Source organism: Macaca thibetana, chromosome 7 (genome assembly GCF_024542745.1).
Source record: "Macaca thibetana thibetana isolate TM-01 chromosome 7, ASM2454274v1, whole genome shotgun sequence".
Classification (NCBI taxonomy): domain Eukaryota; kingdom Metazoa; phylum Chordata; class Mammalia; order Primates; family Cercopithecidae; genus Macaca; species Macaca thibetana.
The window spans coordinates 84,432,580-84,446,314 of NC_065584.1; the positions used below are offsets into that span (position 1 = coordinate 84,432,580).

Below are 13,735 nucleotides of genomic sequence, written 5' to 3' on the forward strand. Positions count from 1 at the left end.
TCTGTCACAAATGAGTTCACCTCCCCTAGCTGGGCCTGTTTTATCTTATGTGAAATGAGAGCATTGCACCAGCTGATATGCACAGGCTCTCCCAGCATTCACATTCTGGGAAATCTCTCCCTTCTCTGATGCCTCAGGCTGCCCTCTCCCTGCGTCCTGTGGGCCAAGTCTTCCCCACACCACAAGGGGGAGCTCTGCACACACCCCAGGCGAGTGCCTCGCCTCCAGCCCACTAACCTATGGGAACAGGTGTGGTGGTGGGTGCACGCTCCCTTGAGGAAGGCTGTGCCTTCTCAGACACAGAACTCCAGATGCCCAGCCACCAGGCACACCACAAAGTGGCCATGCACACAGAGGTGTAGCGTAGAAGTTTTGTGTTGGAAGATTTCAGCTTCTTCTAGCTAGCCCCCACATCCTCACTGCTCAGACACGGTCCCAGAGACAGACCACGACCTGCTCCCACAACATTCCCATGAATACTCCTTGGCATTCCTGACCTGCCTAATTTCTGGGGAAGAAAGAGACTTGCCAGTAGAATTTGAATATTTTAATTTGGGAATGACTTAGGGGCCCAGATTCCTCCCCACCACCCTCCCTCCCCCCATAAGTTCCCCTCCTCTGGCCAGAGCTTCATCAGGAGCCAGATCCCGGAGCACCAGGCTCCACAGATAAGTCCCCAGTGACGTCTCAGGCTGGACATCTCCGTAAGGCTGGGGTGGGGTTTGGCGGGCTGGGGGTTAGTGAATCCCAAGGAGACGTGTCTGGGCTCCACTGTCCCCTCTGGCTGGCTAGGCCTAGAAGCCAGGTAGCCCCAGAGTCACTGCTGGTCCCCTGTGAGGATGGAACCAGGTAGAGAACCACGTCAGGATGAGTAGCTAGGGTTGGGGAGGGCATCTCCTCTCCACAGAGCACGGGCACTCACCCTGGATGGCCCCGGGTGCCATCTCAGTCCGGTAGATCTTGAATGCATCATAGGCAAAGACGGAAACCAGGATGATGCCAAAAACCTGTGGGAGTGCAAGTGGGGATGGCAAAACAGGCTATCTGGCCATTGGGTTAAGGTATAAGGCGAGGTGCAAGCCAGAACCCCAAGCCCTGGCTGTGGCTTCTGACACAGAAAGTGTGCAAGCACCAGCCTGAGCTCTTGAAGGGCTGAGGAGTCCTGCAGGGCTGAACTCACAAAAGCAGCAATGGCAGCTCCATCCCGGGAGGTCACAGCTGCAAAGGAGACCACCAGGAAGATGATGATGGCACTGACACAGCGCAGGAAGTCCTGGGGACCAGGGGTGCAGGGTTAACAGGACCTCAGAAGGCAGGGGGCGTTGCTCTGAGGTTTTCCAGGCTAGCCAGCAGCCCGACCCTGAGGGATTCTGAACCCCTCCATGGGATACCCCTCACACAATATGAAGCACATTCAAGAGACAGAGCGCTCACACTGCTACCCAGGGAGTGGAAGCAGATGAACCAGAGCAACCAGGACCAGAAGCCAGGTGCTAGGGCTGGAGCCCAGGTGACAGCAGCTGGAGTCCACCAGCCAGGGGGGTCAGGCCAGGCCAGGGCTAGGGCTGGACCTTTGCTGAGTGGGAGAGCAGATCTAGCAGATGTGGTCCTCCTGATTGCCCATGGCCCTGCAGCTGTGAAATCAGTGTGAGTCAAAGCACACCTTTGAGCACAGGGCATAGCACGGGGCAAAACCCAGCTGAAATGTGGAAATGGAAAGAAGCTCGGGGAGGAAAGGAAAACACACCATTTAGAGGAGAAGGAAGGGCCCCAAACTGGGCTGGGGGTCAAGGTTCCTCACCAGACAGGGCCAGTTAAGCCGGTTGAAGTGCTGGTAGTACTGGGTGGCATAGAGGAAGAGGAAGGCAAGTGTGATGAAGAACTCCAGCAGCGCCGCGGCCATGTAGGCAGAGATGGAGGCCGTGAAGCAGATGAAGATGATGAGGGTCAGGGCCTGCAGTACCGAGCATGTGGAACATGCCAGGAAGGGGACACAGGCAGGGGCCAGGGCTTTGCCTTCCCCTCCTTGGCAGCTCCCCTAGGCTGGCACCTACCACCTGTCCTTGGAGGGAAGGAAGGACTCTGGCACATCTCCCTATTCCCTGGTGTTAGGAACCACCGTTGCAGGGCATTTGCCCATCAAGGGCAGTCTCCGGCCTCCCATTCTGTTCACCCAGCAACCCCAGCAGTCTGGCCAAGTCATACGGCTCCCAGGAGCACTATTCCACAGTAATTCACGGGTACAGTGTGAATGCCAGCCCCTGGAGTTGTGCCCACAGAGACCCCACTCCACAGGGACCAAGAGGTGCCCCCTGCTCCATAATGCTTTCCCCACCCCTAGATGCCTTTGATTCCATGCCAAGAGAGAAAGCAGACGCTGCACAGTAGACTCTGGGGACCCCTTTAGCTCTGATGACCTAGGGTGGCATACATGCAGAGGCCTTAAGTCTACACTGTGGTCTTGCTAAGAAGGGGGAAGATCCTTTCCTGAGAAGAGATGTTTCTGGGCAGCAGACCACAGATAAAGTGCAGCTGCAGGAAGTCTGCCCTTTTTGATAGTTAGACTTCTTGGACATGCTGAGAAGTGGCCATGTTAGAGGCTGTCATTGCCCCTGTCCCATCCCTATGTCTCACGCTCCCTCAATGTCCCAAAAAGTCATCCTGTCTGACTGCAGTCCTTCCTGCTGCAACTGAAACCTGCTGTAAATGCCTCCAGGTGCAGAGGCAGCAAGAAGGCAGAGTAGGAGACGAAGAAGGGGCAGCTGGGGGCAGGAGAGGTGTCCAGAGGGCCTGGGGAGGGAGGCTACTGAAGGGCAAGCTGGGGACTGGCATAAGGCTGGCCAGGAACCAGGGGTCAGGGAAATGGAGGCACCAGGTTGGGGAGGCAGCTGTTACCAGCTCGGTTTCCAGCAGGATGCCTTTGTGGGAGGTGAAGAAGGCCTTGTCCACCGCGAAGCCCTGGAGCTCTGCAACTACCCCCTCCTCAGGGGGCCGGTCCCGGCGATCCCGAACACTGAGCATCTTCATGGGGCCCACCAACACAGCCCCTACTGCCAAAAGCCCAGCAAGAGAAGCAGAAATCTGGCAGGATGGGGAAACAGACAGGAGCAAGAAGGCACTTCGAGAAACCTGAAAGTGAAGCAGGAGCCTTGCCCACAGGGCCCCGCGAGAGAAGGCAGCCGCTGGGGGCCTTGCCCAGATGGGCCTTCACCCAGCTGCCCAGAGTGCCTCTGTTGCTGCCCGCACCAGCCCCCTAGAGACCCATGGGGAGGGGCAGAGAGGGAGGAGGCTCTAATCCCTCCCCTTGCTTAGAGCCCAACCCAGCCTGGAATAGAGAAGGGAGGGAAGAGGAGGAGGTCCGAAAAGAAACTGGGAGGAGCTGGGATGTGAGTAAAGGAACAGGGGCAGGACTGGGAGCCCCCAGGGACCTAAGCCTGAAGACATTTGTGTCCCCCTTCCCTAACTTTAACCCTCTTCTCTGGCTGGTCCTTTCTCCCATTTCCTTTTAGGGAGGGTGTGAGCTGGAGCCCAGCCCAGGCAGCACCCCCAGGACCAAGCTGCAGCAGCCAGGACTGGAGGACAAAGGCGGATTGTTGGGGGACAAGGGGGCGCTGTGTGCCTGCTGCAATGCCTCAATGGACCTCTGTCTCTCCAGCATGCTGGGAGCGCAGCCTGGCCCCCACCCTGGTGTTCGGGATGGGCCAAGGAGACAGAGATGGGAGAGGACGGGAGGGTGCAGCAGAAACTCTGGAGGGCAGAGAGAGCTGGCAGGGTGGACAGAGGTGAGGGCCGATGGTGGAAAGAAGGGACAGGCTGGGAGACCGCGAGGTGTTCAGGCACCACAGATGCCAAAAACAGATTAGGCCATTTTAAAATAAAGATATTTATTTGGATAAATCTCTATACATTCAATAACAGCTTCCTCCTCAGAATCATCCATGTCAAAAGACCAGTAACTACACCAGAATGCACCCAAAGTAGATGCTTCCTGAGTGATGAGTAAACAAGCAAGCCAATAAAATGAGGGGCTCTTTCTTCTCCGGCAAGGGGAAAATATTTAGAAAGTGCCTGTGCTGGGCCAGGGTAGCAGGGGATGGGAAGAGAGGAAGAGACAGGAGTGGTGGCCTCCAGAAATGGGCAGAACTTTGAAAACCTTTCCTGAGAGAAAATGACAGGACACCAGCTTCCAGTGGCCCTAAGCAGCAGTTGCTCTTTTCAAAATGTGCAGAAGTGCAGGTTTCCCCCGAAGCCCCCCATCCTGTCCTGGGATCTTGCTGCTGCAGACGGCACTTCACAGGGGCCAAGCATCTGGGCATCCTGGCCCTTCGTGGCAAGTGGTTGTACACCTGGCTCCAGGTTTCCCAAAAAGGGACCAGCCTCCAGCAGGTCCGGCTAGCCCATCACACGGGGCCGCACACACACACAAGCCAAGGAAACACGGTACAGCCTGCGCTCCAGGCAGTAGCCCTTGTGGTTGCCCTTCTTGCCATGGCACGGCCGCCGGTAGAAGACAGTCTGGTTGTGGTAGAGCAGCTCCGAGTTGCCCCGGGGGTCCATGTGGGAGCCTGTCTGTAGGCTGACGCAGTGTGGGCACAGGCAACGGGCGTGGTACAGGTCCTGGGGGAGCCGGTTCAAGTCTCTGTCCAACCTGTGGGGGTGGCACTTGTCAGGCCCTGGAAAGATGGGCCAGAAACAGAGAGGGTAGGGTGGCATGGGAGTGCCAGAGGAAGGAAATGGTCCCTCTGGGGCCTTGGCCTCTTGTCTCAGTTCTGCACCCACTTGCTGTGTAACTTTGAACAAGTCACCTCCCTCCTCTATTAATTTTTCCCCACTGTAAATGACAGTAGCAGGTGACAGAGTACTTTCCAACTGGTCCTGGGACCCTGAGGGAGGCAGCGGAGGGTGAGCAGGCTCCTGCCTTAGCCTCCATTGACTAGCACTGCTTCAATCTGGCTCAGCATGAGGTTTCTTACTGTAATGATTACACTTTAGATTTTTGTTTGTTTGTTTGTTGTTGTTGTTGTTTGTTTGTTTGTTTGTTTGTTTTTGACAGAGTAACCAGGCTGGAGTGCAGGGGCACGATCTTGGCTCAACTGCAAACTCCACATCCTGGGTTCAAGCGATTCTCCTGCTGCGTGCCACCATACTTAGCTAATTTTCATATTTTTAGTAGAGATGGGGTTTCACGATGTTGGCCATGGTTGGCCAGGCTGGTCTTGAACTCCTGACCTTAGGTAATCCACCCACCTGGACCTCCCAAAGTGCTGTGATTACAGGCATGAGCCACCAGGCCGGACTTTAGGCGGTGTTTCTATTATTATTATTACAGCATTATTGCAAAAGTAAAAACCACTCTGACATCCAAGTATAAAAGAGTATAAAGAGTGAAAGCTAACAGTCTCTGCCTACCAGTCCCACTCCTGAGAAGCTATCCTCAACTATTTCCTGCACATTCTTCCAGACGCTGTACAAGCTTATATTATAAGCATACTTGAGAGTGCATGGAAAGACTTCTTTACTTATTCTGAAAGGATTTCATGGCAAAGAAATAAAAAAAGAAAGATGAAAAACACTGAAAAGTAGATGTCCCATAGGTCTGCGACTCCGTTAGTCTGGCAGGTGACAGTCCCCGGCTTGTAGGACTATTCCCCACACAGACAAGCCCTGGCAAATGGGTTTAGCCAGCACACCACTTCCCAAAGTGGGTTCCCTAATAAATCACCTACACCTGTTAGGTGCTTAAATGAATTTGGGAAACACTCGTTTAATGGTTTACTTTCTATAGACTTCTTGCAGACTTTAATGTACAGATGACAGTATGAATCTCCAAGGGGTAGGAGATAGAGCAGTCTTTCCTAAGTTTACCTGGCATAACTTTTTTCTGAGAAGCAGCTCACGGGATGAGCGTTGCACAGAACACACTTTGGGGAAAGCCACCTGAGTGGTTCACAGACTCCCAGCAAGGGGTCTGGAAGACAGCTGAGTTAACCTCTGGCACCCAGCCTCCCCTAAGAGGCTCCCGTGCCATCTGATTTGGCCCAGGACCCAGCCGGCTTCTGAGACCGCTCCAAAGCATCATGACCTGTAGTATCCACACTAGATCCAATCTCAGTTAAATCTGACCCCCTCCCCACCACTGAACTTCTCCATCCACCCCAAAGCCAATGCTAAGACAGAACTAGAAGGAAGAAGTGAAATCATACGTCTGGAATCCCTAAGACCCTAGTTTTTAATATTTTGCTTCATTTTTCTTATTTCAGTGCTTCCTAATAGTTTTCATATCATGGCACAAATAGAGAATTATAATATTTATGTGGCACACTGAGTGAAAGAATACAGTAACCATGATAATGATCAAAGATATCCAGTCCACAGCTCCAGCCAGCCAGCTGCCCGTAAAAGTTGAGGGTTTCACTCCCTTAGTATGCTTATAATTAACCCATTCATGGCCTGGGCAGTATCATTTGATATTGGGATGCTTCATGCCTGTATCATGCTATTATTCCCTAATATTTTACCCAGAAAAACATGGGCCATTATAGATATTTTTTTAAAAGAAAAGGAGAGAACCAACATAAATACAGACTTTCACATAGATTATATTTCATTTGATTTGCACATTAGCCTATGGGGCATTATATCATTTTACAGGTGAAAAAAAATCCTGAGTTTTGAAAACTTGAATTGACTCAGGATCATCCAATGAGAGTCAGAACTAGGACTCGAATACAGATCTTGTCCAATTCCCAAACCTTTACAGCCCCTCCAAGATCAAAATGGGAAAGTAAGCTGGAACTGCCCTGGTCCCTCACACGTACCCTGACCAGCACACACAGGGGAGCACGTGCAGGCATTCGGGGGGGGGCAGCAGACTCACTCATATCTCCAGGGGGAGATGGCCCTGCTGTTGAGGGGCCCATCTTCACTGGCCCTACAGGATACTGAGTGGAAGTCGAGGCTAGCCGGCTTTAGAGGAGGCACAGGCACAGTGCTCCACCTCAGCAACTCCTCAGACGGGTATCCTTTGCTGGGGCAGCAGCTGGGCCAGTGGCTGTAGGTGTGGGTTCCCATGACCATTGCCAAGAATGCAATCACCTGTAGGAAAAGGCTAATGAGAGAACTGTTCTCACCTAATCTGGGTTGCCCCCTCATCTGCACCCTCCCCCTGGGATCCCAGTTTCTCACTCCACCTGGCCCCCTTCCCCAAACCTGGCAGCTTGGCCTCCCTCCACCCTCAGCAGCATCTCTGCTCCTCTCCCTCTCAGCATAGCCCTCAAGCAGCCCTCTGCACTGACCTGGTACATGCTGGGCACTGCGCACTCAGTCAGGTGGAGCACTGGCTGACAGGCCTCGTGGAAGCAGGCTGACTGGAGCAGGTTAGGAGTCCTGATTTTATTTTCAGCAAGCCTGTTTTGTTTATTCAAATTTATTTCCACTATCTTTTAGGGAGTGACTTGAGATTAAAAAACAAAACAAAACAAAAAACTCTGAAAGTATTTCCAAAGGCTGCCTAAAATGCGATACTCATGGAAGTTGTGATGACCATCATTATATGCCTGGTAGCTGATAGGGTAAACTTTGCTCTTTGAACTTTTCTAGACGTGGGGTCAAAGCAATAGCGGTCTGCTGTTCTGTGTTCTTGTGAACTGGCATTTGCAGAATTTCCCTGGTTGGTTTGGTAGCCAAAATTAGGAAATGTCTTGTGGCCTCCCTTCAAGAGGCCTCATTTCCATGATCCATTCTGTTCCCATCCAGGGTCTGGTTTCACCATTCCCCTCTTCTCAGGTGTCCTCCTGATCATCCACCTTCGTGATTATTTCCTTTCCCTTAGATAACCTTTGACTCCTATCCCCTTTGTTCTATGACCTCTTCCACATTTTCGATGACCCCAAAATTCTATGACCCCCATCATCTGTGACTTCTCCCCCATTGTCCATGACCTGCTCCCTAACTCCCCCGTGCCCTCACCAGTCACTGCCCCCCACCCGGGTATACAAGCCTACCCTCACAGGGCTGCCGGAAGGCCCTGACTTCCTGAGTTTGTTGACTGGATGGGCAAGGTCTGATGGAAGAAGCTGTGGGTGAGTGTTCCCATTGCACAAATGAGAAAGTGAAGCAAGGAAGAGGGAAACTGAAACAGCCTCACGTAAGACCCAGTAGGAAGGAGGTCTCAGTTCCAGGGACCAACCTGCTCTCATTCACAGAGCCGTGGGGACCAAGCCTATGACAGGGCCAGCTACTGCTTTCAGGCCAGGAAGTGAGCCCACTCAGCCTCAGCAGGCCCAGAAACATGGGCCACTGTCAGCCAGGAGGGAGTATGTGTGCCCCAGAAAGGCTTAGAGTTGAATTTGACCCCAAAGACACAGGTCAGCCGGCTCCAGGCTGCTTGAGAGACACTGTGCTGAGAGTGGGCCAGCCGGTCCTTCCCCCCAGGTCCTTCTCTTAATGCTTGCATATTGGCTTGCCTCATCCCCCACACCCACCCAACATACCCATACGCAGACATTGCCCCTAGAATGATGCGGCTTGATTTGCATGTGCTTTCCCTTAGAAAATACTCCTCTAGTAACCAAGGACTCAGGAAATAAACAAAAGGAACCAGGAATAACTTAAACTGCAAAGTGAGGAGGAATCTTTCCAATGCATTAGGGCAAAGCAGCCCTAAAAGAGAGAAGTGATGAGGTCAGAGGGCGATCTGGAAAATTGGGAGAACCTGCTCTGCTCTGGTGAGTCTTGGGGCACCTGGAACTGTGGGATGGGGGGCACTTAGAAGAAGCAGGTGGTGGCTGGGAGAGCTGGGGCACTCAGGAAGAGTCATGAGGCCAGTATCATGGCCCTACTCTCACTGCCTCACCCTCTGCCCCCAGTACTTGCAGACGTCCTCTCCCTTCCATATCCTGCTGGCCTCAGCTCCTGTGCACTTACATGTGCCAGGCATGGTGCTAAGCCCTGGGCATGCCTCATCTCATTTTATCCTTACAATGAAACATGACATGGAAACTATTATCCCCATATTACAAATGAGGAAACTGAGGCCCAAGGAAATTTAGAAACTTACCCAAGATCACAAAGAAAGAGGCTGAGGTGGTTTCCCATTTCCAGCTCTGACCAATTATTCCACATCTAACCTGGCATGGAAGTGCCACACCGTGCCTACCCCCAGTTGGCTGTGAATGGAAGGGGAGCACCACAGTGAATGCTTTCCTACTCACCTGGGCTTGGGTTGGGACAAGTTTCAACAACACCTGCTGAGGGCCACAGGGTGTGTCTGCCTGCTTAGGCATCCAGCCCTGCTATTGGGATTCACTGCACTAGCTCCCTTTCCTAGCCTTTGGTCTGGCAGACATGGCCTCAAGGTGGCTTCTGGTGCTCCTGGGAAAACTTCAATCCCAAAACAGACTCTTACGAGGCAGTGCTGTTTCAGGAGAGCTGGATTCCTATGGATCTCACTCTCACCAATCAGAACCTCAGGGCTAAGAAGGTAGTAGAACTGGAGTTGGCTCAGATCTCCTATCTTGACCCCTTCCCAGGAGGGGATGTTCAAAGGAGCCAGAAGTGATCCCAGCTACCTGTTTCACTTGCTGACACTGCAGGGAAGACCCAGCCTAGGTCACCAGGAACGTCGCCCTTCAGAAGAGTCCTTTGGGATGTCCCTTTAGGACACAGGGATAACCCCTCCAAGAAGGGTTGGCTTTTCCCACCCCCATGATGACCAGGACTTACCTGAGAAACTGTGCTCTGAGCCACATGCCCCCACCCCACCCCACTTGCTCACCCTCTGTCCTTATCTCAGTAGCAGCTTTGTGGGACTCCTTAGGGTGACTCCCTGTCATGAGAAACATTTTCCAGTGGGGTTTCCTCCTGCGGTGACTAGTTTTGGAATCCCTGAGTCACTTCAGGTTCCAGGGAACCCTTGGGGGTGTGAGGATAGGTGGGTGACAATAGGGAGAAGGCTGGAGGCAGGGAACAAAGGAAGGTCTGCATGTCAAATGACATCAAGGTCCCCTCCCAGCACGTCTTCACCTGCCTAGGCCTGACCTGGCAGCTGAAGAGACCTTCCTGGGATTCCTGTCCCTGTGGCCCTGAGGAAAGAGAGAAGCACCTGTCAGGAAAGGGCAGGGAAGATGTGGTGGAATACACTTCCCAATCTTGGCTTGGAAAGGCTCTTGGGGCTTGCAGAACGTGAGAATATGTCTTCCTTGCCCCTTCTCAGGAAGATATGCAAGTTTCCACCTGCTGCCTTGAAGTCTTGGCCCTGCCAATGACCAGCTCCGGACCTTGGGCCCTCTCTCTGCTCCTCCCTCTTCAATTGTAGAAGTGGATGGGTTTGGGTGGGCGGGGATTGGGGGGAATATTAACCTGGATGGCCACGAAGGTGCCAACCAGCTTAGCTGCTCCAGATCTCAGCTCCTGAAATAGTGCTGAATCCATAGGACTCATCAGGGCCTATCGAAGCTCATCGGCACTCCCTGTACGTGAAGCTAGGACACTGAACGTCAAAATGTTGAAATACTTCTGCACCTGCTGGTAAGTAGAAGCTTCCCTCAACCTTGGGACATCACCTTACCATACCTCTCTATGATCCAGCAACTAAAGGTTGAACACCTGGCACAGATGGAGGCCCCCAGAACAGTGCTCCCACTTTCTGATTGGTAATGGTTTAGCTACAAAAATGCCTAGGCTCAGGAGCAGCCTTCAAGGAGAACTCAGTCTAGACCCTGGGAGACACATGGAGAATCAGAGTTAGCAGAACAAGGAACCCAACAAATCCATGTCTTTAGCCCAGGGCTGCAGCCTTCCCCAGGAGGCCCCTCAGCTTACTCAGTTTTGTCCTATGGTCATGGCTGCCTTCGTTCACTCATCCACTCACCTAATATTTATTGTGCACCTACTGTGTTCCAAGCACTATTCTAACTACTAGAAATGCAGAGGCGGACAGGCCAGACAAGGTCCCTGCCTCATGAAGCTTACGTTTTAGGAGAAGAGAGATGATAAACAAGGAAAAAAGATCATTTCTGATAACAATAAGTGCTATGAAGAAAATGAAACAGCATTATGAGATAGGGAGTTACTGGGGGTGGGAGAGAGGAAGGCGGGGCAACTTTAAGTTGGAAAGCCAGGAAAGGCCTTTCTGAGGATGCAGGATTTGACCTGATGACGGAAAGGGTCTGGGGGAAGTGGTTTAGGCAGAGAGGGCAGGACATGCAGAGTCCTAGAGGTGGAAAACAGCATGGCATATTTGAGAAACGGAAAGGACAGTGTAGATGATGAACAAGAGATAAGGACGAGAGATGAGATGAGGTGAAAGAGGTAGGCAGGGAGCAGATCACATAGGGTCCTCCAGGCTACCACAGAGCATTTGGATTTTATTCCAGGGTCAGCAGGAAGGTATTGACTGGATTCAAGCATGAGCTACATGATATATTTCTTGAGGACAGGCACCATGTCCTTGACATGCCAGTGCCACCACAGGGCCATCACCAAATAACAATAATAGTAGTTGCCTTTGTCCAGAATTTGCACCTCATGGGCCAGATACTGTTCTTGGGATTCTCTTAATCCTCATAACAAGTAAATGCTAAAAGTTTGATTAACACTCCCACTTTACAGACAAGGAACCAGAGGCTCCAGGAAGTCACAGAACTTGCCAAGGTAACGAGCCAGTGTTGGAACCAGAATTAGAACCCAGGCAATCTGGGTGCTATGGGTCCAAAGAGAGGAGGACTGAAGAACTGGTGAGCACCCAAGAAGTTTTGGGTAGCAGGGGAAACAAGGAGAGGTCCAGGAAGTCTTGGGGTCAGTTGAGGAAAAAACCAGCTCATTGGACCTGCAGGGAAGGGGAAAGAATGGGAGAAAAGACTAGGACCCAGGAAGCCAGATGGAGGGGTTCCTTCCTTTCTTCTCCCTGAATATGGCAAGGGCAAACCTTGAAGACCTGCTGCTTGAGGCTGCCACCCACGCAGGGTCTCAGCTACCTGCCAAGTCTGGGTTTTCTCCCACCTCACCTGCCCTCAACAACGAACACGTTCAGCTTTCAGGAAAGCGCAAGTCAGAGGGAAAGCCAAGGTAAAGAGGAAAAGCCACGGAAGAAAAGCACTGTGCCTGGCAATCTACATAAGCATACTCCTCACCAAAGTCACTGCCACAGAGGAGGAACTGAGACTCGGATGCCCTATAACTGGACCAAGGTCACACAGCTAGTTAAGTAGGATTAACTAGCTGTGTGACTCTGACTGGCTACATTCCACACCTGGGTATTCCAGAAGCAGTCTTATTCCCACTGGTCTGCCCTCTGCTGTCCCTCTTCTACCCTTCCCCGGGCAGGGAAGCTGCCTGCCCATCTCCCAAGCCACCACCTTGCCTGGTCCTAGCAGCTTCCTTCCTGCTTAGCCTTTTCTGGCCTCCATCTATTTCCCCTCATGCCAGTCAAGGCATTCATCTTTGAAGACAGGGTTTCCTGACCACCTCCACCTTGGACCCCAATTTGCCTTGGCAATCCCCTGGGCAGAGATCACACCAAGTCACTCCCCAGCAGCTGGATATCTATGTGCCTGACAGCCAGGTGCCCCAGGGCCGGGGTCTGGAAGAGGTTGGAAAATCTTCCCTAGTGGCCACCTCCAACCTAACTGGAGCTGGGAAGCAGGAGATCTCCCTGGAAATTTAAAAGTTCCTCTGCTATCCTAGTGGAGTTGGAAACTATTCAGGAGTCTTCCATCACAGCCAGCCAGCCTACAGCCAACACAGTTCATCCCCATCCCCATGTTTATCCCAGAATCTCTCCCTATTCCACCCCATAGGCTCCACCACACCCTTCACGCAGAGGTTTCTTCACAGGTGCCCAGGCAATAAGAGTGGGGAAGGAGCTGGGGCAGGTGTCCTGACCACACTGTCCTAGGAAATGCCTAGATGTGTGGGTCTGTGGAATATTGAGGCGGGGTTATCTGTTCAGGTCCTCAAGTTCACCAAAGGCCTTATATTACATTTCTGATCTTATCTCCAAATAAGGTTATGCACATACACACAATAAGGTTACATATGTGTTTGAAGGGTTAATTTGTTCAATGTAAACATCCAAAATATACCACAGCTTTCAATCCTGTTTATCATCTTGCTTTTTAAATACCAGGAACCTCAAAAATGCAAGAAGGTAGGTGTCACTCAAGCTTGACAGGCCCTGATGTGTGTGTCCCAAAGGAAAGGTCCAGGGAAGCAGCACACACTAAGGAGTTATCCCAGGGCAGAGGAGCTGTGGGGGGTTAGGAGCACCGTCCTTTCAGTGGAAACTCCTGGCGGGGCTAGATCCCAGCTTCTCTGAAAGAGTTCTAGCAACTTTTGTGCCAGCGGTCCCCAGTCCTCTCCTCATAGCAGCAAGAGCGAGCCAGGCTGAAGAGGCCGACAGGCCCAGACTGGCAGAGGAGTGTAAGAGGCCGCACAACCTGCCCGCCTGCAGCTCTGGGGCCAGACGCCCTGCTTCATGTTCTGTCACCAGGGCCAGAATCCATGTCCAGCGCCAGACTCCCGCCCTGTGCCCCGCAAGAACGACCCAGCGAACCCCGCTGCCCTGCAGGGGAGGCGCCGAGGATTGGAGAGGCTCTGCTAAGGGCCCCGCTGGGCTGGAGGCGCGCGCTCCCTCCATGGGGAAAGACAGATGTGGGGCTAATGAAAGGGAAGCCGGGAGGCGCGGGGCCAGCGGGGGAGACGGGGGCGTGGCGGGGAGAGGAAAGCTCCCGGAGAA

General features: G+C 52.6%; 2 protein-coding genes across 4 annotated transcripts; both read right to left on the minus strand.

Moving 5' to 3' along the window:
* Positions 1–532: 532 nt before the first annotated feature.
* On the minus strand, positions 533–3,459 carry CMTM5 (CKLF like MARVEL transmembrane domain containing 5). Of its 2 annotated transcripts, XM_050796465.1 has the most exons (5): positions 2,896–3,459; positions 1,802–1,954; positions 1,181–1,273; positions 923–1,007; positions 533–831 (listed from the first exon to the last, which is right to left on the minus strand). In XM_050796465.1, the coding sequence occupies exons 1-5, from the start codon at positions 3,025–3,027 to the stop codon at positions 818–820; spliced, it is 477 nt and encodes a 158-aa protein (XP_050652422.1). In that variant the 5' UTR covers positions 3,028–3,459; the 3' UTR covers positions 533–817. The 2 variants fall into 2 exon arrangements, with proteins under 2 accessions (XP_050652422.1, XP_050652423.1); XM_050796466.1 differs by lacking the exon at positions 1,181–1,273 and having other exon boundaries at positions 2,896–3,284.
* A 413-nt stretch (positions 3,460–3,872) lies between these two features.
* On the minus strand, positions 3,873–7,459 carry IL25 (interleukin 25). 2 transcript variants are annotated; one of them, XM_050796464.1, is made up of 3 exons: positions 7,296–7,459; positions 6,878–7,095; positions 3,873–4,648 (listed from the first exon to the last, which is right to left on the minus strand). In XM_050796464.1, the coding sequence occupies exons 1-3, from the start codon at positions 7,302–7,304 to the stop codon at positions 4,393–4,395; spliced, it is 483 nt and encodes a 160-aa protein (XP_050652421.1). In that variant the 5' UTR covers positions 7,305–7,459; the 3' UTR covers positions 3,873–4,392. The 2 variants fall into 2 exon arrangements, with proteins under 2 accessions (XP_050652421.1, XP_050652420.1); XM_050796463.1 differs by lacking the exon at positions 7,296–7,459 and having other exon boundaries at positions 6,878–7,152.
* Between the last annotated feature and the right edge of the window lie 6,276 nt (positions 7,460–13,735).